This window comes from Sceloporus occidentalis, unplaced genomic scaffold (assembly GCF_023333645.1).
Source record: "Sceloporus occidentalis isolate IW3139 unplaced genomic scaffold, rSceOcc1.0.p SCAF_10, whole genome shotgun sequence".
Classification (NCBI taxonomy): domain Eukaryota; kingdom Metazoa; phylum Chordata; class Lepidosauria; order Squamata; family Phrynosomatidae; genus Sceloporus; species Sceloporus occidentalis.
Window position 1 is genome coordinate 21,882,234 of NW_028316990.1, and position 26,666 is coordinate 21,908,899.

The window sequence follows — 26,666 nt, forward strand, 5'->3', positions numbered from 1 at the left end:
AATCATGCGCAAGCCCATTGGGAAGCCCATGGTGTCCCCCTCCCCTTATTTCTGAGCCCAGGGAGCTTCTTGGAGTTCGGGGGGGGGGCATTCAAAGCCAAGGCCTGGCGGATCCAGCCCAGAGGCCCACAGCCTCCACCAGCCACCAGGCACATAAAGCACAACGCGCAGGCAGGAAAGCTGGCACACCTTTTGGGCTGAGAATGAAGGAGACCCCAAAAGGGAAATGACTATATGATAAACAACGCCTAGAAGAAGCAACTTTTTATTATTTAGTAATTCAGTCAAACCTTTAAAATAACATTGGTGCCAGGCACACATGAAGGAATTTGTTCCCCAGCAGTGAAAACAACAGCCTCATTTGAGGGGTTTCGGGTGAGGATGAGATAAGGGCTCTTGCCAAACCAATTCCAAACTCCCTTCCATTCCCAGGAAGCCTCTTCCCTCAAGAAAAACAGAAGATTAGCCAAGAAACAGAACAGCAAGTATGGACTCCCCTGCAGCCATTCCTGCTCCTCCACAGTGCTGTTGTATCAAAGGGCTTTAGTATTCAATTGTTAGAAGAAAGACAAGGCCGCTGAAGAAATTCCAGCATATTAAATAACTGTACAAAATAAGAGCCATATCCACAGCAGTGGGGTTTATGAACAACAAGGACATTTGGTTAAGAGCAAGGCAACTGAGCAAAGCTAGGAGCAGCAGAACAGCGATGGCGGCCTCAAGCCGTGCCCTGCGCCATCATCCAGTGGGGCTCAGTGGTCCTGAGGGGGCCAAGGAGGGTGGCAGAAGGCCCCCATGCATGCCCCACCAAAGTCCCAGGGAAGAGCACCCCAAGAGAAACTCCCTGCAAGTTGAAATCAAGCCCCTCAGGGGGAAATGGCTGTTGAGTTCCCATCTTAGGGAATTTGGGGTACTTTTTAGTACAAAGGGCAGGAAACACCCCCCCACTTTGCCCCTGGCCCTTTGCAACAGCGCAAGCCTTCCACCACCATCTTGCCATGCAGACCGAAGGGGAGGGAGGGAGCTACCCGCCACCAAAGCAGGAGTGCTTGGTGGGGGTGAGCTGCGTGCTTTTCTCCTTCTCCTGCCAGGCAGAGATGGATGCGCAAGTGGGTCGCCCTGGCACTGAGGAAGCAGCCCTGGAATCTGTTAATGAAGGAATTAATTGGAAGGACAAGGCAATAAAGTATCTCAACATCAGGCAAACACTAAACAAAGAGAACTGGCCTGGATCACAGGGTTCAGTGGACAGAGGATGTCAGCTCCATTTCTAAAAAATAAATACTTCGTTTCCTTCTCTGCTTAGAACTCTTTAAAATGTGCAGCTTGTAGAACAAAACCAAGTCAGTTGTTCAAAAACCATGGCAAGCGGCCAGTCGGTTGGTCTGTCCTGGCCCTGTGCGATTCTTAACAGAAGCGGCTTCAGGCCCCAACTCTCCCCTGGCGCCCAGAGCCACTCTCCCGAATCAAAGGCGAAGGCAGGGAGCAGACTGACCCACTCTTAACACAACACAAAATGGCAAGGCAGAGGGCACTCCTCATGCCCTGGGCTGCAGCCATGTTCAGACGTGGGTTGCTGCCATGGAGGACTCCCAGTGTCTGGTCAGAACACACACCAGGCTCCTCCTCCTTCCAGGATCCTCTGAAACATCACAGAAAGTGGCCTTCAGACCTGCAAGACAGCATCATCCATCGGGTCAGGAACTCGGGGGGTGGTTGGGAGGTGGCTATAGGGATCCACAGCGCCCCCCCCCCAGCAGCGACTGGCACGATCCTGTGAGGTTGCAGAGAGTGCCATGGGCAAGAACCAAGAGGCAACATTCCTCCAAAGTGCCTGCAGAGCATCTGAGTAAGAGGGTGAAAGGCCAGAAAGCAGATGTGGGGGCAATCACATTCGCACCCCACCTGACCTGAGGAAAGGCCTTCCTGTCTCAGCTGCAGATTCCAAAGACAAGGGGCCCCAATCCACCTTGGCAATGATTAGCATGTGAGGCGGGGATGTAGGTCAAGGCAGCCCTTGAGCTGGGAGACCCCCACACAAAGGGCAGGACTGTTGTGGGGTCCAGTCCACTTACCGCCGACACATACTGGCTTTTGAGGAAATGGGGCTGGTCCCCTGGCAGGACGGAGGGCGAACATGGCAGGTCATCGCGGCAGCTCTCCTGGGGGCCGCTGGAAACGCAGCCGCTGTCGGAGCCGCTGGCAGAGCGGCCCTGGGAGGAGGACCCAGAGCTCTCAGTTGCTGGGGGAGGAAGAGAGAAGAGGCTTCAGGCCTGTCTGAGGCAGCCCCCAAGGACAGACCTTCAGGCTGAGAAAGCACCCTCAGCCCCAGCAGATCTGACCCCAGGGGAGACCTCCCCACCCCTTCCTCTTTCTGCTTGCCACTGAGGTGCATGATCGCTCAGACCCATCACCCAGTGGATCCCCTGTGCTCCCTCCAGCTGCCTTGCCCATTCTTCCTTTCCTGTCACCTCTGCAGCAGGGAGTTTTCCAGCCTCTCCTCTCCTCACCTCCAGACCCAGTGGCCACTTGCAAGAGATCACCGATGAAGTGGCACATTCCAGAAAATCTTCCACCCCACGCCACCCACGAAAGCCACTCAGAAGAGCCGGTGGCCATACGTACTCATGGAAGGCTGGCTGCTGGTCTCGTTCTCCATCTCGTCCTCCTCCACGCTGCAAGTCCTGGCATCGAAGGGGCGGCTGTGGGCCAGGAGCTTTGGCAGCAGGGCCTGGTCTAGGTACATGTGCAGATTGAGGGGGCCAAGCACAGAGGAGGAAGAGGATGATGAAGGGGGGCTGCTGGCCAGCAGAGGCACCTGTGGTCTCTTGTAGGGGGCGGCGTGGTCAAAGAGGGAGACAGCAATGGAAGCCCGGGTCCTTGCTCCTACCACAAAGCAACACCCCAAAACATCAGCGCCTGGGCAGATCCAGGGAAGAGAAAAGAAGGGGCCAAGATGGCGCTTACCTCGGCCTTTCATGATATAATCAATAGCACGGTCCTGGATGGCGGCTTCACTTGGCTTGATGTCCAGGAAGGGCTTGTTGCCTACACCCATGGACACCATCTCCTGCATGCGGATTTCTGGGGGGAGGGGGTGACAAAGGCAGTGAGGGCCAGGCCAGGACCCTCTCCAGACCCAGCCCAATGGAGGCCTCTGGCCAGAGCTCTGTGAGTCATCCCAGGGGAAAGCCAGTGCTGGGGCATTCACGGAAAGTCACCTTTGTTGCGGGCTGCTTGCTCCCACAGGATCCTGGCGATGTCACTGGTCCAGGCCTGCTTGGTCTCCGCATTGCTGGCCTGCAAGATGTAAGTGTCGCTGGATTTCCGTCTCCTGAACCAGATCTCAAAGCGCAGTCCACTCTCCCCCAAATTCTCTGTCAGGCCAATGTCTGCTGTCTGCAAGGAGAAGAGCGGAGTCGGTCATCCCAGGCACATCCATGGCCTCAGCCTGGTGGGTAGGGGGAGGGTAAGGCAGAAAGCAGGCAGACAGATGCAGCCTTGGCATGTTTGGTAGGTGCCGAGAGGCCAGGTGGGTACTGTAGACATCTCTTGGGGGTAGCCAGTGTGGAAGGCATGGCCCAGCAAGCCCAGCACAGCCAGCTACCAGTGCAGACACTGTGAAGACGGGGCTGGGTGTGTGTGCGTACTATGAATCTACCCAGGACACATAGGGCACTCTGTGCATGCAGGAGGCACAAAGGGTCACAGGTAGTGCATTCTGGCTATGACCATGTTGCTGGAGTGTGGGGACATCAGTGCCTGCTGCTTGTCTTGCCTTGAGACACCAGCTTCCCCGGTGCTGATCACCAAAGGGACTCCCTGCCCTGCCCTGCCCTGCCCACCCACGTCTGGTTTTGTCCACTTTGTCCACGGATCCTTACCTTGAAGGAGCACTTGTAGACGTAGGCATCCAGGCCCCTCTCGACCCGCTTAGGCTTGCTGAAAAGGATCAGGTCCTCAAAGAGGAAGACATGGCGCTGGCATTTCCTGCGGCCCAGGCAGAGGCTGAACTCATCCTGGCGCACCAGCTGTCCCTGCTCCTTGAGGTTCACCTGGGCACAGAAACCGTGGCGTCAGCAGAGGTGAGGGGAGCCAAGGGCGGCTGGGAATGACCCTAGATGGGGTGGAGGGAAAGGAGGAGGGTGGGCGAGACCCTCTGGCAATCACCTGCTCTATAAGAGCCTGGCTGCAATTGCTGTGGCCTGTGGCTGCTCCACTAGGGTCCACCTCTGGGGCCAGACCTACGACCAGAAACTCTCTGAACAGGATATCCCTCTGTGGAGGAGCAGTGTCTCACATGCGGTAGCAGAGCACATTGTCCGGTAGGGTCATGGGGACGGTGGCAAGAGCTGGTGCTGCTGGGCACAATCCCCAGGTGTCTACCACCCTCCCTCCCTCCCTCCTTGGCTGGCCACACGTACGTCGCAGTCCCTGATGGCATCCATGGCCAGGAGGTCATTGCCATGCCGCAGCTGGAAGCGCACCATCTCCTCAGCGGCCCGCAGGTCAGCCTGCTCTTGCTCCTGGCCCTGCCCACACTGCCGGAGGAGGTCCTTGAGGAGCAGGCCATACTTGCTCATGCGTTGGATGGGCTTCAGTAGGTAAGAGGCCAGGTCCATCTTGTCCCCCAGCTGCATCTGCTTGGACTGAGAGACATGGGCTGAGAGCAGCGGCCAAGCAGATGGTAGCCCCAGAGGGTAGCCTCCAGGGTGCATGCCAACCCACCCCCCCAACCAACAGTGGAGAACTTACCCTGAAGAAGGCGTTCCCATGGCCGGCCAGGAGGGCATCTGATTTGGGCTTGTTTTTGCTATACAGCGCATACATCCCAAACTGGTCTTTCTGCAAAAGGGAAGAAGCACCACCCGAGTTCGGTGGGTAGAAGTCAGCTGGGGATGGGGGGCCCAATCCTCCGGCCAGAAAACACCAGGTTTTAGTGGGGAAGGAGACAGACCCATCCTGAAAGCAAGTGGCCAACGGGAAACTATGGAAGGCATCTTCACTTGCAAGCTCTAATAGCTCTGTTGGGCAGGTGGTGCCCCTGCCCTAAACTCTCCCCAGTTTACAATGACTGGCCTCACTGGTTTGCCAGTGATTTTGCAGTGGGGATGCCATCCCTTTTGTGCCTTACTTCCCAGCAAGGTGCTCAGACCAAGAGACACAACCCAGGGAGCAAGAGGCAGCGGGGTGTCTTACGTGTCTCAGAAAGCAGTGGCTGACGCGCAGCGGGTGGGCGCAGCAGCTCTCCAGCTCCCTCAAGAAATACTGGCTGTGGAAGCCATAGAGCTTCTCCAGGTTCCCAAAAATGACGCTCCGCTTCCCCCGCAGGTCCTGGGGGAGGTCTGGCCGCTCCATCTCGGGGAAGTAGCTCTCCATGATGTAGCGCAGGGAGCGCACGTACTCGCGCTCGGTCCTCACCATCTCGTCCACTATGTGCCTCAGTCGGCTGTGACAAAGAAGGCAGGGGAGGGGAGGAAGGGGCAAGAAGACTGGGTTGAAAAGGACCCCGGAACGTGGCAGTGGGATGCCACTGTTAAATAGAGCGCCTTCACCGAAGGTTCATTGGGGTGCTGCATCTAGCGACACCGACCCATATTCTCTACTGTCCAAACCTTTGGGGCTTCTGAGCAAAGAGCAGGATCTGCCAGGGAGTGAAGATAAGCCCTTCAATGATGGCCTGCAACCTCTCCCTCAACTGGCCCACCATGTGCCAGAAATGCCCCTCCCTTTGCCATGCCTGCACGAGTTTCATACTTTACCTCTAAAATTTGGCAGCCAATCAGGAAATGACATTAAAATGGGGTCAGTGGTACTTTTTGGGCCCCGTGTGGCTTCTGTCCTGTAGCCCAGCCCTGCCATAAAGCCTGAGGGGAGGGAATCATCTGGGCAAGCCCTTTGGGGTGCTGTTTCGGCTGAAGGGCACAGTGGGGCTGCTTCCAATGAAGTGCTCAGGCAAGAATAGAAACGCCCTCCAGTTTGAGAGCCTCCTGGCTGCCCAACCTTCCTCCAGTGCTGCGGAGGGTCTGTAGGCCAGCTGTGGCTGCAGGGCTCTTGGCAGTTAAATCCCGCAGCTCCGGTCCATGAGGCAGCCTACCTGTTCCAGCTCTTGGCTTCCGGTGTGGAGATGCTGTTCTGCTGCCCCTCCTCTTCCACGCAGCCCACAGACCAGACAGGGGAGCTGAGCCACTGCCGGGCCCCACAGCCCCTGCCTGCCACTTCTGTGCTGCTGACCTCCAGGCCCTTGATGAAGACGCCCATGTTACCACAGTGGGCCGGCTCACTTAGGGTCCGCTGGCAGCCCGGCCGCAAGCTCTCTGTGCCAGCCAGTTCAAAACTCTGGGCTTTCCGCAGAACCCTTTTGGGAAGGGGCCGCCCAAATGGGGGAGTTGCGGGGCGGGAGGTCAGTGCTGTGGTTCCTGTGGCTGCGGCCTCTTCCCGAGGGTCCATAATGCTCTTTTGCATGGCCTCAGGGCTATGGCTGTGTGCAGAATTCAGGGACTTGGGCACACCGGAGGCAACAGCACTTAGGCTAGAGGCCACCCGATCCCTGCAGCAGCCCTGGGTTTTCTCCTTAGTCCACTCAGGCCATGGGTGGAAGGGGGCCAGGCCAGAGCAGGGTCCCTCTTCTGCAGCCCCCTCCAAAGGGGACTGGCCTTCCTGGCAAGGCCAGCAGCACTCTCCCTCTCGCAACGGCTCCCAGTCTGGATGTGAGGAGGGCCTGCCAGTCATCAGGGCAGCCCCCAGCCTCCTCTGAAAGCCCAGCGTGGCCTCTTGGCACTTGGCCCGAACCAGCTGCCACCGCTTCAGGGCACTGCCGCTCTTCAGTCGAAGCGCCACCTCCTTCATCTCCTGGAACCTGGCCTCGCTGAATCCAGGGTGCCACCGCCCACTGGAGCTCTCCAGCCACACCTGGGCTGCCATTCTGTCTTCAGGAGCACTGGACTCCACCAGGCTGAGGCTGGCCAGGTGCTGCATCCCCTCCTGGGCCCACGCGGTTGCCTGCAGAGGGGAGAGGGAACAATGCTCAGCATCCCTCTTGGAAGGAGGAAGCCTTGGAGGGTCCCTGTGGCGCTCTGTCTTGGGCTTTGCTGCGCCAGGCACCCTTGCCCCCTGACTGCTAGCCAATCTTACTTGGCCTTGCTCTGTGAGAAAAGGGCGAGCCTGTGTGCCTCAGGGCCTCCCCCCTGGAAAGGCCTGGGGAATCTGAAGTTGTTTCTGTTGAATCACCAAACTTCAGATCCTAGGATTCCAAAGGACAGGCATACCAGTAAAAGTGATGTCAAACCACTTTATTTCTGTGGTGTGGTTACACCAAGGGCTGCCAGATGGCAGGGGGCGGTGGGTGGGGGGAGATGGGGTTCCAGAGCTTCTGGGCGGAAGATACTCTGAGGGGGTGCCCCGCCTGGGGAGTTCCTCCTCACCTGGTCCAAGGACTCATACAGTCGGACAGCCTCCTGCAGCCGGTTCCTGCCAGCCTCTAGTTGGCAGCAGAAGCCCCGCAGCTGCTGGCTGCAGCGCTGTAACTGGGCGGCACCTCCTGCGGGCATCTCTGTAGAGGAGAAATCTTCCCACTTTATCTTCCCCAGTGCCTCCCGGCCCTTCCGGCAGTATTCCTGAGAGCAAAGCACAAGAAGGGAGGTTGGCACTGGGTAGAAAGGCCCTGGCAAGCAAGAGCTGGCCACTGTGTCCTTTACTACTAAGAGATGGTCCAGCCGACACGACCCCAGAGCCACAGAGCTCCACCTCCAGTTAGCACCAGAGGCAGGGCTTGCAGCTGGCTGGGAGTTACTTACACTGGCAACCAACTCAAAATCCTGGAACTGCCTCCGTGCCTGAAGAAGGGCCTCCAAGGAAGTTCCCAGCTTGCCCAGCTCTGCCAGCCGCGTCTGGCCCACATTCTCAATCCAACTGCTGACCTAAGAGAAAGGAGAGCCAAAGCCACTGCCCATCAGTGGGACTGGGCACAAGCCCTGGCACTCACTGCCTCGGTTGCCAAGAACAGCACCAACAGGTGCAAGTTCCTGAGGACCAGTGCTGCTATAGTTTGTGTACGTGCACACAAGCGAAGAGCAAGTGCCTACACCTTCCCCAAGATCCCCTCTTTAGGTCAGGTTGAGATTCCTGCAGAGTGTCCAGGGCAGTCTTAATCAGACCCCCTGCATCCACTGGCAGTTGGAGACCCAAATGGGGCTAAGATAAGGATACCCACAGCATCCAGGAAGCCATAGCCACTACGGCCTTCCTCCCGGCTCCCTCCCAATCCACCTTATGTTCTTGTGGACCAGCTGACCAGTTCTTCACTCCCCCCCCCCCAATCTGGTCCCTACTCCTCCTTCCTCTTCTGCCCCTCTTCCCCCCAGCCCTTCCAGCTTCCCTGAAGCTCCAGCTTCAGACCCTCTGCCCCATGCCAGGCTCTGACCCCAACTCTGCATCTTTTTTTGGCAGTCTGTCAATCATCCAACAAAATGGAAATGGCAACAAACCTCCCGAAAGGCTTCTTCAAAGGCTGCCAGGTCTTTGACTAGCTCCAGGGCTCGGATGCGCTTGTTGGAGGCCAGGACCAGCTGGTGGATTCCCTCGTCCACTTGGTTGTAAAGGGCAGTGGCTGTCTCCAGCCCGTGTCTGAAAGGAAAGCGGCAAGTGTCTGAAAGGTCAGCAGGAGGAGGAAGCTCCTCACCTCCCGTCATGCCAGGCACAGGCTGGCAGGCTCCCTCCTGGGCCCCCCTCCATACTCCAGGTTGCCCCATTGTGGTGCCAGAAAGGGAAGGAGACAGGGAAAGGATGATGATGATGGGGCTAGAGAGGAGGGTGCAAGGGCTGAGGACCAGAGTGGGAGTTGTCTTCCTAAGGTACCACAAGATTCTGTGTTCTTTGTTAGCTACAGACTAACATGGCTGCCCTCTTTCTCAAAGTTTTCTTCTGAGCAGCTCTGCTCCCACTTTTTGGAGGAAGGGGCAGCAGTGAGAAGGGCTGCCAAGGCCTGTGAGGATGGCGTGAGGGGGCTGGAGCACCCCTCCTGTGCCAAGGAGACTGGTGAGGAGACTGGTTGACCACACAGGTGCTACAGATCTCCCCCCCCCCCCCCCCCGCAGCCCTTGTGGATTCTGCAGCTCTGATCAGGCTGGCAACCAAGAAGAGCGGCCCCAGTTCCCCCCAAATCCTTGGCCTCCATCCTCCTGCCTAAGACTCACTGGTAGTCCTCAGACAGCGTCACGCAGGAGTCCTCCTTCCTGAGGCGAGCCAGGAGCGGCCCCCCTTCCAGCTGCAGCCGGACCAGCCGGGCATCCTCAAGGACAGTCTTCATTAATTGCTGGTCACTCTTCAGCAGGGCATCAGCCTCCTGGGGGGGGGGGTCAAAGCAAGCCCCCAGGTGACCTTCCTGAGGTTGTTGGCCTCTCTTGCCCTCCCCCCCCCAGATGCCCACCATCCATCCTTCCTTGCCTGGGAACCATCCTCCTCATGCTGAGCAGCAGGAGGGCAGCTACCATTCGCCCACTCCTTTGCCAAGGTCACAGGCCAAAAAGAGGCACATGGCTGGCTTTGAGGCATCCAGGCTGCCCCCCCGCCTGCTAACACTGCCACCCATGGAGCACCGTGCTTTTTGCAACATGACAAAAAGAGCAGTAGATGCAGCAGGAGGGCTTTGCATCCTCCTGCTCTCTCTTCACAACCCAGTGGCATTTGCTGGCCTGCTCTCCAAGTGGCCCCTACTCCTTCTGTCAGGGGAGCGTGCCACAAGAGACAGGATGGAGGGACTCACCTCTACCTTCTCTGGCCATCCGCTGGACCCCATAGCTTGTATGGCCCCCTGGAGGAAGGCACAGGCCCTTCGGCATCCCTGCAGCAGGTGCTCCAGGCGCTGGAAGGGGATCACAACAACACAGCCTTGGCTGAGGATCCACTTCCCTCCCTTCCTTGGGGCTCCCAAACCCAGTAGGTCCCCCCCTGGGCTAGGAGCAGGTGGACAGATGGAGGTCCATGGGGACAATCAAGGCCGAGACCAAAGCGGCTGCTCTTGGGGTCTGGTGGGGGCTTTGTCTTCTGAAGAGGCCCAGCTCTGTTCCCACTTTTTTAAAGAAGCATGTCAGGATGAATGCTCCAAGGGAAGCTGCCACAGACCGGCCACTGCTTGCCAGCCCAGAGACCCAGCCATCCCTCTTCTCCCATCTTCACCTGCTGGGCCCACCCTTTCTGGCCCCAGTAGCTCCAGTGAGTGGCCCAAAATCAGGAAGAAGATTTCTCAAGTTTGCTCCACATTCCTGGATGGCCATCCCTGGCACACCTACTGAGCTTAGCCTGGGGGCTTCTTCCCAGCATGTGTCCCTAGCTCTGCAGCCTTACAACATTCAAAGTTGGGGTTCCTGGCCATGGGCCTTGGGGAAGCCGATGGCCCCCTTGAGGGGAAGGCTTGGGGCCCAGCTGCCAGCCCGACTCACCCTGCGGAAGCGCAGCCAGTCCTGGTGGCAGTAAGGGAAGGTCCCGTCCAGCTCCAAGGGAAGCTGTGTGCTCTCAATGTGCTTGTGGAGGGCCTTCATGGAGGTGAGGAGTTCACACTGAAATTGGGGGAGAAAGGGACATGGGGATCAGGGGAGAAAAGACGGCCAACCACTGATGGATGGGGCAGCCTGACTCCATCCTGGGGCACCTGCAGCTTCTCCTGGAGCCTTCTCACTACACCTTTGACCCTCCTTGCCTCTCTTTCACTGATACCTCCTTTTCCAGAGACATGTTGGCACCGTGCTTTTTGCTTCGCGTCGTATCTTTGCGCCCTACCTCACTAAACCTAAAAAGAGGCTGGCTGCTTTTCAAATGTAAATCAGGCACAGAGGAGGCAAACTGTTTTCTCTTTGTTACAAATCTAGATCTGCTCAAAACTGAGGTCCATTCTTCACTCTGAATAATTTCTCTACAGACCCAAAGTCTGATGAGCATAAGCCTGATTTTGCCCAGCTTTGGGGTCTGCATTCTAGGCTGCAGAGCTGGATGGTAGCAGGATTTGGGCCCCCAGGAGAATCAAAGAGAAGGCAGCCAATAGCCACAGAAGCTGCCCCCCCTCAGTGACATAGTTTATCTATGGCTCCCTCTAAAGTGGCTGAGAAAGTTGTATAAAACAAGAAGGCAGGTAAGGCTCCTTCACACTGTCATTCTGTGCAAGACACAAACTTTGCCCAGGCAACTGCAGAAGCCAAAAAGGGAAGAGGGCTGGATCAGTGCAGGAGACAAAGCAAGGAGGCTTGAGGGGCAAGGGCAAGCGGAGTTCAGCTACCTGCACAGAAGCCACTTTTTCCGTCCGGAAGCTGGCATCTTTCTCAGCCAGCAAGAGGACTCCATGGATGCAGCAAGGGACCACATCCTGCAAGGGAAAGAACAGAGGCTGGAAGGCAGCTCAGAGGACATCTCCAGCCACTTCACACAAGCCTTGGCTCCACAGCCACCTCTTCTTTTAAAACAAAAAGGGAAAGACGGCTAAATGCCTCGCTCTGGCACCAATGCCCACCACCTTGCATGTGAGGCAGGTCTTCCTTATCCAAGCTCTCCTAACAGCCCACCCATGGAAGAGGTGAACCCAGCCACCAGGAGGCTGGAGACAAGGAACACTCAATCAAATTAACTTTGCGTGCATTTACCCTTGAAATGGTGTTTCACTATTAAGAAGCTTTGAGAGACACAGCTCTCTGGCAAAGAAAGTGTCTCTCCCTTGCAAAACTTCAGCCCCGCAAAGGAGGTATAGATTAAAACTGCCTGTTAGGTCTGTGTGTTCATTCTTTTTGTGGCAAGCATTATATAATTGGGGGGTCGAGCGGCTCTGGCAAGCCAAGTGGGCTACTTCTACAGTCACCTAATGGCCCTTTTGCCTGCCAGCCTGGTTAGTGCCCCAGCATCCTTAACCCACGGTGCAGCCATGAACGGATCCCATGACTCGCTATGTCCTCTGCTCAGTGGAAGGCTGGCTGGGCTTCCCCTTTCTCTGCCATTTGTTCTTCTCCTAAAGTCCCTTGCCAGTCTTCCCTTTGCCCACTCTGTGAGTCAGGAGAACAACCCTCACCCAAACCTCATCCTCCTTGCAGCTGGTCTTCTTATTATGTTCTCTGTACACAGTATTATTACTACAACTATTATTATTATTACTACACCTTTTCTCGAGCTTGGGATACAAGATAGCTTACAACAGATAAAAATCACAGTCAAAATTCACAACATACTAATATTAAATTATGATTAATCTATCAGAAAATTATGAGGGGCAGAAGGGATGGTGGAGAAAGCATCCCAGCAGGCACTGAAGGAAGGCCCTTCTCCTACGGAGAGGCTACCACTTGCCCTCTGATGGCCATAGCTTGCCCCCGGCTCCACTCTGTGCCCACTGACCACCATGGCTTTACATAGAGGGAAATGGCAGCCCCCACAGAACTGATGCTTCCGGAAGCTACATTCGGCAAGGAAGGGGGAAGCAGTTGAGCAGGTGGGCTGGTCCCTGGGGCAACCCTCCGGTTAGTCCCTGCTTGGCATCACTGCTTGGCCGGACCAGAGGAAGGAGGAGGAAGCTGGCAGCAAAGGCCTCACCTGCAGGCTGGCTAAAGCTTTAAGGAGAGATGGGGCCGGAGGACATCGCCGAGCATCTACCAGGACAGTCAGGCCCAAAGCCTGGCACTGGGGCCTGCAAGTCAAAAGGACATGATCTCACAGCTGTATTTGGGAATGGAGGTGGGCTGGGTGATTCCTGCCCCCAGGGATGCCCTCTGTGAGGCTTGTGCCAGTGGGAGGAGCAGTGGGCATTTCTCCATCTCTCACACCAAGAGCCTCCCCCCACCCCCTTCCTTCTTTTCCTCCCTCCCTGGCCAGCCGTTGACAGAAGCAGGGCCCATCATCCACAGGCCTCCTCCTGCTGCAATTTTGCAGTCTGGTCAGGCTCCTCTCCCTTCTCTTCCGCACCCGCAGCCACCCCACAGACCTGAGAGTGCTCCGTAAGTACAGGAGGAGGCACACCAGTTCATTGGCACGGCAGAGCGGGTTCAGCCAAGCAGGATTCCTCATTGTGATGATGACCACTGCCCGTCCACATCTGTCTCTGGTGCCTGATAAGAAGGGTGTGCTTTTATTTGTCCAAAAATATCAAAATATTTGGCACACATGGCTTGTGTGAGAGGAAACTGCTAGCTGCACACAACAAAACGGACACAGATTTGCCCCTTCCTGGTCCTTGCACAGGCTCTGGCTTCTGGGGGCAGCCCAGGGGTTCTCCTGGCATTGTAGTGGGCCTTGCTAAAGTTCCCCTGCAGGAGTTGCACCCGGAGAAGGGGATGCCAGGCAGGCTAGGTTTGGCCAGAGGTCTTCCCAGGACGCTAGCTTGGCCCCCAGCCAGTGTCCACGCCAGGAGGTCCTCCCTGACATGGACACAAAGACCTTTTTCCACCCAACTTGCTACCCGTTGCTGCCTTTTCCACAAAGGATAAAGAATTCCAGCACATCACGAAACCTCAGCAATCAATGGATGACGACACGGACGCACACACAAACACAGGGCTGTGGGGTGCCTTACCTGGGAGGCATGCCAGGCCACTCCGGAGTATCTCCCAATCTACGTCCTTCGTCCATGATGCGGCAGTTTGCAGGGGGCCCCCATCAGAGGCAAAGGAGGGCAGTTCATGGCCCAGTGAGGAGGCCTTTCCCTGGGAACAGCCAACTGTGCCAGTTTGCCCGCTGGCCTTCTCTGCCCATGTCAAGGAGGGTGCCATAAAGGGAAAAGAGAGGAGACCACATCAGGGTTACCACATCATCCTTATCATCATCCATTCAAATGACCTATTTGTTCATTTATTCACTTTCTCTCTACAATTGCAGACAAGTAATGGTAACTAAAATAAGACAGACAGGGGAAAATATCCAGCTAAATTAACATTGTGTCTGCACAGATTTACTTATTCCTAGCTTTTAAATGCCAGCCAGAAGAGGGAAAGTGTTTTCTAGAAAATACACAACTTAGACCCTGAGCAAAACTCTTAAAGTTTTGTTTCCATTCAAAGGCGCTGCAAAAGTCTGCTGACCTGTTTGGGGAAATGGGCCGTAAGGGAGGAGACATTCAGCACTTTCCCCTTCAGAATCCTCTCCCTCCTAAATGCCCCCCGCCAGCCACTGCTTGCCCTGACTGGCGCATGTCCAAACAGCGACACAGACGGGGAAAACGGTGCAGGAAGACAAGGCTAAGCTTCCCCTAATGACCTCCCTCCAGGCCCATGTTTTGCTGGAGAGCAACTGTGTCCAGTTTGAAGTAAAACAAACCCCCAAAGTGGTGGGATATCCATTAACCTTTCTATACTTTTGCTCTGCAGAGGAAGCCTCTGCTCGGCACAGATGGTACTACAGCTAAAGGAACTGCATGTCAAGTCAGTAATGGAAAAAAAGCCTCCCACTGGTACTGCAACTCCTTGCTAGAGAAAAGTTCCCCCTTTGTGCATGCATTGCTGGAGACAGTCAGTCAGTGGGATCAATGTGGGTTCCCATCTAAATGCAGCCCTTGTCCTCCCAAGACAAGGCCCTGAACAAGAAAAAAAACAGACAATGCGCGGAGTCACAGGTGGACGGGAACCTGTTTTATGAGCGAGATCCGGAGCAGAGAGTGACCCCAGCATTTCCGGCTCTTCATATGCAGAGAAGACGTCAGAGGGTTTCACATGAACAAAGACGATAATGTCAGGCTCTAAAAAACTCAGATTAATACAGAAGGAAACCCCTCCTGCAAACCGGACAACAAACTTGGCCAAGCCTGAACAAAATCTCACCAGGAACAAAGTTTCCCAGCCCGGCAGAGCAAGAAATGGCCCCAAGGCTGATGCAAGGAAGGTATTCCTCCTCCCCTGGCATGAAGGGAATACAGGCGCCATTCCTTTCAAGGTGGGGGGAAGATGTACAGCAAAGGAAGTCCTGTGAGATTAGGAGGGTGGGTGAAGTGTGACCTAGAGCCCCAGGGCCCTTGACCACCTCTGTGGTCCTTGACCCCCCTCTGGGTTCCTTGGCCAGGAACTTTCTTCCCTCAAGCAGAGATTTACCTTGGCAATAGACTGCAGCCATTATTTGACATCACAAAACCAGAAGTGGACTTTCATGCACTTCCCCTTGTTTCTGCTCACTGTGCAACCTGTGTGGCCCCAGAGAGTCCAGGAGCAGCAAACAACTGCTTTGTGGGGGCTGCCTACTTGCACACTCACCGGACCCCATCCAGCTTCTTCTTGTTTTTCCTCTTACACACTTAAGTACACACACACACACAGAGAGAGAGAGAGAGAGAGAGAGAGAGAGAGAGAGAGAGAGAGAGAGGCTGCAGGAAGCTTTCCTCACTGGGACTGGTTTGACCGGAACGGTGCCAGCTCACTCATGTGATGGCTCTTGGAATCAACTCAGCAACAACAACACAAACAGCTTCTGCCAAGCCTTGCTCTTGCCTGCTGCCTAGGCAGAGGCAACAAAGGGGCCTGAGAGGCCTCCACCAAGGGCCCCAGAGACCCACTGGGAGACCCACTGGGCTGGGCGGGACTCTGGGGAGAACGGCTGGGCTGCCATGTGTGCCTGAACGGCTGTCGGCTAAACTGTTCCTACCCAGAGAGAGCCCTCCTAAAGGCAACAGGGCAGAGAGAATGGACCCCTTGACGTTCCCTGGCACCCAGTCCTCAGGGCCTGCCAGAAAAAGGAGGAGGCTTTGCAGAAGTTTTCCTAGGAAAAAAATATCTGGAAAAAGGATGGCTATGCTGTCTGCCCTTAACCTCTTCTTCCCCAGCTAAACACACCCAGCTCCCTGAGTCGCTCCTGGACCATGCTCTCACAGAAAGCAAACAGCCAAAACAAAGGAAAACAGCCACAAAAGTCTCCAAAGAGAGCAGCCAAACAGCCTGACCCACAAAACACAAGCTCACAGAGGCTCACCTTTTCCTGCCTCCTCATACTGTATGTGTTCACCCATTACTATACAGGATTTTGTAATCAATCTTATTAGATGAGCTAAATATAGGATATGAAGTTCTAGTTATCCAGACAAGCATTGACAAGCCCTAGTGCTCAGAGTAATAGACTCACAAATGAACACACCACTAATTTTTCTATTCCACGAAATCTGGCTTCTCAACTAGTGACAAGTAGTCAAGACAAAGTGTGACAAGTTGCCTGTGCCCACCAACTCACACCTATCCTTTAATGAATTAAAATGTTCAACCTGTTGCACTAAATCATGTTTTTTCTCATACAGCTGACAAATTGTGTCGCTGATGATTGAGTGGAGTTGAAGGCATACGCAGTTCAACATAAAAACGCTACACTCCAGTTGTATCAGTCCCACCGTGGCATTACCGTTCCATGGGCCTGGGATTCTGGGCCACGCTGAAGGTAGCACTGCTGCGGGACAGGCGTTCCATGTACGACCGGGGGGGGGGGGGGGGCTTTTGCTGGGGAGCCAGGCGAAATGAGCCAAACAGTTACCTCAGTAGTTGTGTGTGTGTGTATGTGTGTGTGCATTTTGGAGGATCTCCCAGAGACAACATCAGTGGCATTACTGCTAACACTTGTTAGTACGGTGCAGGAGGCAGCGCTGGTGAACCACTTCTGAATGCCTTTTGCCATGAAAACCCTGGCATAAAACAATCCAGAACTAAGCAAGAAAGAGTGTGACTTCTGGGTCAGAAGGCACTCAGCCGGAGAACAGGTGCGAGTCGCGCTGTGTCACATGAGGCAACTGGGCTCAAGCCAAAAGGACCTACCTTTGCTGACTTGCTCCAATGTAAAAAAGAAGAGTCTGAACCTGCACAAGGCCTGGAGTAGGGCAAGGGGTTCTGGTGGCAAGGGAGCATCATTGGGTCTCAGACACCCAAACCCATGATCACTACTATCAGGACAAGCTGAGAACCAAATCAGAAAGGCTTTGTTTTAGCCCTCCTTCTTGTTCCTCCTTGGCTCCAGCCCAAAGAGCCCCAACACTCACACATTCACACATGCATTTGCTCCACTCTGCTTAACTCCTAAAGGGTGAGGTTTGTTTAGCCGGATGAGCGCACACAGTTCTGGCTTGACACACAGAGAGGGAGGGGAGCGCGCCGCAAGGGACGGAGGGCAGGTGGCTCAGCAGCAGCCAGAAGCAGAGCTGGGGTTTCAGAAGATCTGAAATGTTATTCTTTAGAAGTAATTTTTAATGTAATTCACATAGTTAAATTCTATTAAGTGCACTTAATAACCCCATAGACAGCAGTCAGGATTGAGATTAAAAGGGAGATCAGACAGTGGAAGGTGCTGTATGATTTTTAACATCTTTGCCTGGTGAAGAAGCCAGTGAAGCTTCGAAAGCTGGCAGGATATATTTTGTGCATTCTGGTTGGCCAATAAAAGGACTTGCTCTTTTGTGGATTTTGCTGTGTTTTGCTGCCTGACCAGCCTGGTTACTCCTAAATATATGTAGTGGAAAACAAAATTATCTTGATGGCTGAGCTGACACGACTTCATCATTTAATCATTTAATGCACATGTAGCCCACGCCTGTGCCAGGATGCCACCAGGGGCAAAAGGCTACTTCCATGGACAGTTTCCGAAGCACCTCCTGACCCACCAAAGCCACTTTGGAGAAGAAGCCAGGAGAAGTGTGTGCCCCCTGCCAGCTGCCCCCCTCGGTCCAAGTCCCAACTTGTGCATGCATCACTCCATCCACACTCCGCATCCCACGCCCCAAACCCACACACCCTGAAGGACCCTACCTGCAACTGGCTCCTCAGTGGTGACATTTGGGGGGCCATCTGGCAACCTCACTGCTGGTCGTGCCAAGGGGGCAGGCAATGGTGCTGGTGCAGAGGTGTCCCCTTCCTTCAGCTCCCTATGGGAAGGCTGGCCTGGTGCCTGGAGGGGGCCAGGCTGGGGCCTGGGTTCCAGGAGGGGCCACAGGCCTGAATCCTCTTCTGGAGAAGCAGTTGGGGGGAGGGCTCCTCCTCTTTGTCCCCTTAAACCTTCCAGCTCCCTTGAGGTCCCCAAATGGAAGGCCTCTGGCCTGCTTGGCAGAAGTGGCTGGTCCAGACAGAGCGCTGCAGCCCCTTCCTCACTGCCATTGCTGGAGAATCGCCCCTCTGCCCGTGCATCTGGCGAAGGCCCCTCTGCGGCAGGACTGCACTGTGGCTCCTTGGAGGGACAAAGTGGGTATGCACACTGGTTCCACGGCTCACAGCCATCCTCCTCCCTCCTGGGGCTCAGCCACCTCTCTGTTTCCAGGAGGCCTGGCCTGGGCAGCCCACCAGCTCCACAGCCTGGTTCTGCCAACTGGTCTGCTTGCCTTTGCTTCGCCTCCTCCATCTGCCCTGGAAAGTGCTGTTCCTTCAGCTGATCAGGGCCCAACTGGGAGGGAAGCCCAGATGGCAGCTCCTGGTCAAGGTGACCGGGCACCACCATCTTTCCAACCAAGGAGGCTTCTTCTGGCAGGAATGAATTGGTTGTGAGTGAGGGGCAGGGGTGGCCAGCGGTCTCCCCACGGCTGTGGCCAGCAGCTCCCACCCTCACAGGAGTCCTCAAGAGACACCCCTCCACAGGGCTCACACGGCCCCCGTCCTGGTCTCTCTGTGGACTGCTATCTTGTCCGCCTCCGCCTTGCCCTCCCTGCTGAGCCGCTGGGCCAAAGGCTGTGCCAGTGGGACCCAATTCAGAAGACCCACGGCCACCCCACTGCTGAAGTGCAGAGCTGCCCCCGTGAGCTGTTCCTGAGGCCGGCTGGCATTCGGCATCTTCCCCATCGAGGTAGCTGCACATGGCATACCTCCAGTCCAGCTCATGCCCCACCGGAGGGGTCTCTGAGGCCCCCGCATGGGGATGTTCTGCAGGGGCGGCTACTGGGTGGAGCAGGGGCAAGGGAGGACTCCTGGGGGGCCACGTGCTACAACCGCCCATTTCATCTCCATCCTCCCAACAGTTTCCAGGATCACCGGCCTGTGTCTCAGAGGTCCTCAGTTGTCCAGATGGCATTGAAGGAAGGGACGACCCATCTTTGTTATTCAAGGAAGGGTCCCTGTCCAGAGGGGACACAGGCCCATTCTCTGCCTCCATCCCTGTCTTAGTACAATAACAACTGAGAGGGGCTGGTGGAGTTTGGGGCTGGGAGATCTCTCTCAGCTCCATGTAGTTTCCTCCCAGCTCTCTCTCTGTGTCCTCAGCCAGCCTGGGTATTGTGCTTGCCTTGCCTGGAGCCGCTGTCCTCACAGGTTCCTCACACGTGGCCAGGAATGCTCCATCTCTAGGCAAATTTGGCCCATGGAAAATCTGGGGTCCCTCTGCTGCACAGGGAGGGCTGCCCTGAGGCTGGTCCCCCGAAAAGCCTGGAGCTGAAGACCTTTCAGCTGTAGAGATTGGCCTTGTGCTCCTCTCCATCATTTTGGGCTCACTGGTAAACTCTGGGCTGACTATTTTGTCCCAAGGCACTCGGAGCACTTTGCCGTCTGTGGCAAGCAGGCAATGTTGCAGGCCTGTCCCTGACCGCTCCCTGTTGACGCCGTTCAGCCATTCCAGGGTGAAGATGGTGGTGTAGGAGACCTCTGGAATCGCCAGCTCCTCAACATGGCTCCTGTCCCCGGCCAGGCATTTCACAACAATCCGCGGGGACCTCTTCCAGTGAGGAACCACCTGCAGGTAGAAATCTCCAGGCCTCAGGGCCTGCCAGTCGAGGGAGGCCAGCTGGATGACAATCTTCTCATGGATACAGAGGGGCCAGCCCTCATGGCGGAAGAGGAGGCCACAATACTGGACCTGCAAGCCAAGAGAGAGAAGCCAAGTAAGCCACCCAAACTCAATGGGTGCTTGACTCAGAGCAAAAGCAGGAGGCTGGGCTGCAGCTGGAGGCACAGAGCAAAGCCCTGGCAGGAAAGGCTGTGTTGCCGCCTGCGAGAATGCACAATCCGGCCCATCCCACAGAAGAAGAGGGTGGAGTGGGTCCTTTCAGTTCCCCATTGCAATTACCTTCCCAATTAATATGATTTATTGCTTTTCTGTGGTGGCAGCTGCTCTGTGAAACTGTCCCTGTCCAGTCTCAGCTTGGAGGATCAAGCCATTAAGTCAAAAGCCCTTTGCAGAGATCATGTCCCAGAGTGGCTAGAATAACCTGGGAGCTGCAGTCCAGCTCAAACCATTTATCTGAGGTTTGGCATTTTGGTGCACATGGCTTACCTGTGAATGCCAGACCTCAGATTAACAGTTTCATCTGGACTGCAACTCCCAGGTTCCTCTAGCCACTCTGGGACATGATCCCTGCAAAGGGCTTGCATGCAGTGCAAAGCCTTGGGCAGAAAACTCTGGGTATATGTGCCAGGTAGGGAACAAAAATGCTTTAAATCAATTAATGAACAAGTGCCCAGAAAAACATTTTGGAGAAAGCACTCTTTTGGAGTGAGTTTCCATTCACTATCTGACTTTGCATGCAGCCCTGGAGCTGCCCAAGGACCAAGGCAGATGACCATTCCTGTTTTGAGCAGAGGCCAAAGTAGAGCGAAAGGGAGGCTCTGCAGCCAGGCCAAGAAGGCAGGGCAGCTCTGAAGCAGCACCAGCATCCACCAGGGAAAGGAAGCAGAGCCAAGGCTGAGCAAAAGCCAGAGCAGGTTCCTAATTATAAGGCCAGTTCTGCAGGAATTTAGCTGCCTCAGCCCTCCCCAGTTGATGACGGGGAGCTGGGAGAGAGGACACCCCCATCCCCTTGGGAACACTGGCTGCCTCCCTTCCCCTCCAGAGCCTCCTTCACCCTTCAGCGCTGCTCCCTCAACACTTCTTTCGGTCCTTCCTGGCTTTTTCTCTCTTCTGCCAGGACCAGTCCCACCACTCTGGAGCTACACAGAGGACTCGAACCCGGCCCCTGGATGTCTAGGAGGGGGAGATGCTTTCTTTGCATCACAAGGCACAAAACCCATGTAGAGTCAGCTCTGCCAAACTGAGGCCGCCACCCCCCTTTCTCAATGGTCCTGGTGGAGGGATGCCCTGAAGGACAGGAAAGATGGAGGCAGACACCCCTGACCATGGCCCTCAGGAGAAAAGGAGCCATTCCGCTCTGCCCCTTCTGGCGCCAGAGACTCAGGCCTTTCTTGGCACAGAGTGCGAAAAGCAGGGCAGATGTCTGAGGTGCCAAAAGGGCCACGGTTGGTCCCTTAGCAGTCCCATAGCCCTGAAACCTCTGGGAGAACCTTCCAAGGAGAGTGTTGGCAAGAGGCCTGAGAGGACTCTCGGCTGGCACCGTCATCCCACCAAGGGAACTCCCTGCACCAGGAACTGAAACCTGGCCCTCTGCCGGCTGGAGGAGGGCATCTACTAAGGGAATGCACCTTACTCCGAAGCCGGCAGCAAGTCTTGTTTTCTGACACAGAACCATGGCTGCCATTACATCTCCGTGGGCAGATGCTCAATTGTGACCTTCAAAAGGGATGAGGCCGAATGGTCAGGGTAAGGCAGGGGCAGGAGGGCAGGAGGATGTTGCACAGAGTAATCCTTGCCTTTGGACTGCTGGCCAGCCCTTACATCCGGGGGTGTTTGGCTTTTCTTCAAGTAATCTGCAAGCACCTTCCTTTTCATAAATCAATCAGTTCCATCATTTGTTTGGTATGATAAACACTGAACAGCCCGGGACATGCAGAGATTTTGGAACATTCCACTGCTGTTCCCTCCTACTTGAGGGGGGCAGGTGGGGGCTCTAAGAAGCGCCTTTCCCCACAGGACCCTTAGGGGCTTCTCAGCCGCAGGTCTGCTGGTGGCCTGTCCCGCCTGCCCTCACCCTGAGCTAGAGTACCAGGGCTGACCAGCTCCAGCCAGGCTCACCCAGGTATAGCCAGGCTCTACTCACACAGGAATCCTGCTGGATGCACTGTAGGATGTGCTTGGCAGGGATCAAGAAGTCGGTGAGGTAGCGCAAGCCGTCTCCTCCGTAGCTCTTCTCCACCACGTCAAAGACCTGGCACAGGACCGTCGCTGCTGTCACCTCAAAAGGCGGGTAGAGCGCTGACAGCGTACTCTGGATGCAGCCGTCCAGGGACTGGAAGTCCTGCCAAAAGAGAGGGGGACGTGAAGTGGATGCGAGAGGTGCAGCAGGTGGGGGGCTACTGGACAGAGGAGGCGGGTAAAGGAAGGAGAAGGAAGGGCCTGGTGGGCCTGCCAGCCACTCTGGGCTCCCCAGCCTGGTCCTCCTGCCTGGGCTTTGTGAGGGAGCCCCGACAGAGAGGCGGCAGACAGCTTACTCTGCAAAATCCTTCCCCTGCCTAGGCAGGGTGAGGCCGCTCCTCCTTCTGCCGGAGGACAGCTGTGGTAATGGCACAGGAGAGGCTGCATGCGTGCGCTCACGTGTTGCGTGTGCTGGGGATGCTGACATGACTTACCAGCACAGCCCACCGACTTGGTTTGGTTGTTTTCACTGCACCATTTGCATTTGCAGTTTCGGGATGGGGATATTACATCTCAAGTGAGAGAGAAAGCCAGAGATGGAGGTGAGGCTGTGCAGACAAGAAGGGTTGAGGATGAGGGAGAATGGGATGGTGGGGCTGTGACCATACAGCAGCCCTGCCACCCCTGAATCCTCGGCAGGATGACTCCGCCAACCTCTCTCCTGCTTTCTGGGGTCCTTCAACCTGAGGACTCCCAAGTCTGGTCAGCCTGGATGGAGAGCCAGGCTTAGAACCCAATCTGTAGTCTTTCTCTAAATGCAAGGAAGCAGTTCTTGGGCTCTGGCTTCAGATGCCATCAGAAAGCATGCCACCCACACTCACTAAAATTTTTTGTCTTGCCACTGCTGCCACCCCCTTTCAGTGAGCTTGCACCCAAGGCTGTTCTTCTGTACATGGGGGCCTCTTTTCAGGCTGTGGCAAACTCAATGGCAGGCAGGACTTCCAGAGGTGGGCTTTGCTTCCTCCATAGTGGCCCAATGGCAGCAGTCACAGCCACCCAGGCGCTGCAGCGTCAGCAGTTCTGTTCCCAGCCAAAACGCATGTGCCTCCTGACAACAATTAACTTGTCATCTCCCAATGAATACCAGCGAACCTCCCACTTTGCAGAATGAGCTCCAGGCAAGAAGAATTCCTCAAGGCAGGGGCTTGCTCTCCTGCCCCTGTTTATCTCAAAGGGGATTAAAGATGCTTGAAAGACATGGGGAGGGGGGCAAGTCACCAGACAGAGGAAACCTTCCTGCCTGCTGTTTCCACTGGAGGTGTCGGCAAAGACAGATAGTAATGGATCCATGTAAAAAACTAGGGAGACAAGGCATGAGTCAAATCCACAACCACTGGATGAACTTAGAGCCATTACTATCTGCCAGCATAAACTACCCACACAGTTGTTGCATGACAACATGGACAGCGGGGCAAGGGAGCTACTTTAAGGAGAGGCAGGACATGAAAGAAATAAACACAGTGCAAAGAATTGAAGGCTAGCAAATAAATGTACAACAAAACCTATGGGGGACTTTCTGCCACAGAAATGCTGGCAAGAGCCTGCCCTGATGAGGAGATTCTGGGCTGGAAGCACAAACTCCTCTGCCACACAGAAAGAACGATGCACATGGCATCCAGTCCCTAAACTGGAAAACAACTTGTGTGATGCTGACAGATATGGGAAGTCACTCTCCAAAGGCACAAGGGAGACCACATGATAGACTGGCCAGCCAACCAGGCCACTGGCAAAGGGCCATTCATTCAGTTCTTTGCAATGGGCAGACAGGGGTCTTGCAAGCTGAGCAAGTGTGCCATGACTTAGCAAGGCAGGTCCTTAAAACCGTCCGATGCCAGAACTCTTGAGCCCTAAATGAATCTGAGCGCAGCCCCATCGCAAGAACCTTTAGGCCTGTTCCCATTTTCCTCTGGTGCCAAGAAGGTGTCGGCAGCATGCCTGGGTATTTCTGATTTGCACTCGGTACCCACTAATTCTGTGCCATGGCAGATTGTTATTGGGTGGAGGTGTGCAATCTCTCCCCAGCTGGCAGGTTGAGCACCTTGCATTTTGAGTGCAGAACGAATTGCCAGCTAGCAAATGAGTTTCTGCTCCGAAGGGGCAGCCGGCAGCCGGCAGCGGCACCAGCCTCCACCAGAAGCTAAAGGCAAAGTGGTTTAATAATTAGATCATTGCAGCTCTGCATTAATTAAAAGCATGTGCATAATCTATTTATGCGAGTGCTTATATTAAGGAAGCCAGCATGCAATTTGAGTGTTGGATTATGACTCTGGGAGACCAGGGTTCGAATCCCCTGCTCAGGGACGTAGCCAAGTGGGGGGTTCTTGGGGTCCGGACCCCCCCTTTCCATTAGAAAAATGAATGGTGCGTGCTGCTGCGCCGCCGCACTCAAGCCTCATTATAATGGTGGCACTTAGTCTGGACCCCCCTCCTAAAATCCTAGCTACGGCCCTGCCCTGCTCAGCCCTGGAAACCCACTGGGGGACTTTAGGCAAGTCACACCCTCTCAGCCCCAGAAACCCAAAACAAATTCTGCCAAGAAATCCCTGGTTTGCCTTAGGGCTACCACTCAGAAGTGATAACAAAAACAACGCATATATTCCAATCAATTAGCCCAACAACAAGCTTCTACAAGGTGTTTATCTGCAGGAAGAAAACAGTGCTAAACAGGCAGGGACAAGAAGGAAGCCCTGGAACAGTCTTTCATGCTGGGTTTGGGTCTCCTTGATATCCACAACTGATTATTTGGTGGATGTGAGGCTGCTGCACACAAAATCTGAATGGCCCCCACTAGTTTCTCACACTCACACTTCCCTTCAACAAGAAAGACGCCTGCCTTCATATCCCACAGATGTTTTGGAAATACCAAGAAGGACCATTCCAGACACAACATCCAGCAAATATATGCATACTATGTATGCACACATGAATCTGTGATGCTCCCACATAGTGGTCCAGGTACAAAAACCCCCTAACATTCAACCTTTGATCACCCAATGGCATATGCCACCACAATTAACAAACCAAAAAAAAAAAAAAAGATGCAATTTCCACAAAGCAACATTATCCTCCAGCATTTGCAGGATAAAACACAAACCTCTTAGCAATGGGCCAGAAATCTAGGCACAAGAGCTCCCTGGATGCAGAGAAAATCATAAACCTTTGCAATCAAATATTGCCCTCAAAGGCTATGATTTCACAGTTTGGAAACTTTGCTGGTGGTGCACCTTGAAAATAATCTGCCAAAGCAAGGAGGACTAGTCAGCAGGTTTATTTCCTGCACCGTTCAGTCAGGAATATGGTACCAGGCGCTGCAGATTATTGGGGAGGCCTGGCCCCAATGCCCCCTACCCATGTTTAGACCCCCCCCCCATTTCTGTCAGGCACGGCTGGGGCAGGGGGCCGCTGTGGGCCAGGGCAGGGGCCAAGGAGGAAGCCCTGGAGGGCTCTTTTGGGGGGGGGGTAAGTGTATGAAGGAAAGGGCTCCCCAGCTTCCCCTTCCTCAAAGGCCTTGCGTGGAGGAAGGGGGACCGGGGCCTGCCCTCCTCACCTGTCACAGGGCCCTGAGAGTCCAGTGCAGCTCTGGAGGTCAGAGGGGTTCCCTCCTAATGTCCAAACGGCCATAGGCCTCGGCCTGGAAGGAGAGGGCCTGGCCTGGAGGCCTCTGGAGGCCCAGGAAGGAGGCTCTGAGGGACAGGAAAGGGTAGGCCTGGGCCTAGGCCTGGGAGTCCTATCTGGGCCTCCCTCAAGGGCTGCTGGCAAGGCTGCTTTGCAGAGGGCCAGAGGGAAGTACAACAGACACAGAACAGACACAGAAATGAGTCTGAGGCCTCCTTCCTCAGATACGTATGGTATGGAGCAAAGTGGTGGCCAGGAAGGACGCTTGACCGTTGGCCTCTCCTCCTGGGCACCTGGGTACTCTATGCCCCTGGGGAAGCACTCCAAGCCCATGGATGCTCATGTTCAATTAGTCTCACAGCTAGTCTAAAAGGGCAATAATAATAATAATAATAATAATGATGATGATGATGATGATGATGAGAGCTCTTTGCAGACTCATATTCCAGACTAACACAACTGTGTCTTGGATATAATCATTAAAGACTGGTTAATTGCTCCGTCCCCATTTGCAAAGCAAAGGCCGCCCTCCCTCTCTTCCATCTTCCTCCACTTTCTTCTATCTTGAGCCTCACCCACTTGATCAAAGAATTCATCAGTTCCCAATCAATTTAGGGTTCTCCATTTACCTGAGGAAGGTGCGAGACCAGCCTGAGATTTCAGCACTTACATCTATTAACCTTCACGGCCAGAGCATCTGCCTTCTCCACTCCCAGATGTAAATAAATGGGCTATTAATTATTCTGATAGCAATTCTTCGCAACATGCAAAATGTAGTAATAATGAGAATAGATGAAGAATAGCAAAATGGCGTCACTGGTTGCGCCATCCCATTTGGAGACATACCCACGCAAGAAGAGATAAAGATGCCAGCCAGCTTTGCACATCACAATAGGATGCAGCGTTGCCCCAGGCTCCACACGTAACTCCTCAGACCTGGGAGTCCACCTGTCTCCCTGCAAGGCCCCTGCCTGGCCATGGTTCAGACCCAGTGTCCTGGCCATTGTCCAGCCCTGGCACCCACGGTCCGGTCCTGGATGTGCATGGCCACACCTCGTTCACACGTGGGGCAGAACAGAGCCATGTGCCTTCGGCCCTTGGTTCACACGCGGGGGAGAACAGAG

At 54.9% G+C, this 26,666-nt stretch overlaps 1 protein-coding gene across 1 annotated transcript; it reads right to left on the reverse strand.

Annotated features, from left to right (window-relative positions):
• Window positions 1-252: 252 nt before the first annotated feature.
• Window positions 253-26,201, reverse strand: PLEKHG4 (pleckstrin homology and RhoGEF domain containing G4; the record flags this gene model as incomplete). The annotated part of the gene is made up of 24 exons (XM_089540828.1): window positions 253-1,672; window positions 2,076-2,242; window positions 2,626-2,886; window positions 2,968-3,084; window positions 3,222-3,399; window positions 3,885-4,055; window positions 4,425-4,649; window positions 4,756-4,845; window positions 5,200-5,449; window positions 6,098-7,002; window positions 7,425-7,616; window positions 7,797-7,919; window positions 8,487-8,625; window positions 9,195-9,343; window positions 9,764-9,862; window positions 10,440-10,556; window positions 11,270-11,356; window positions 12,568-12,661; window positions 12,956-13,079; window positions 13,544-13,714; window positions 16,749-16,886; window positions 17,733-19,758; window positions 21,833-22,030; window positions 26,172-26,201. Coding segments are annotated over 24 exons (6,057 nt in total), but the record flags the coding sequence as incomplete, so codon positions are not given.
• Between the last annotated feature and the right edge of the window lie 465 nt (window positions 26,202-26,666).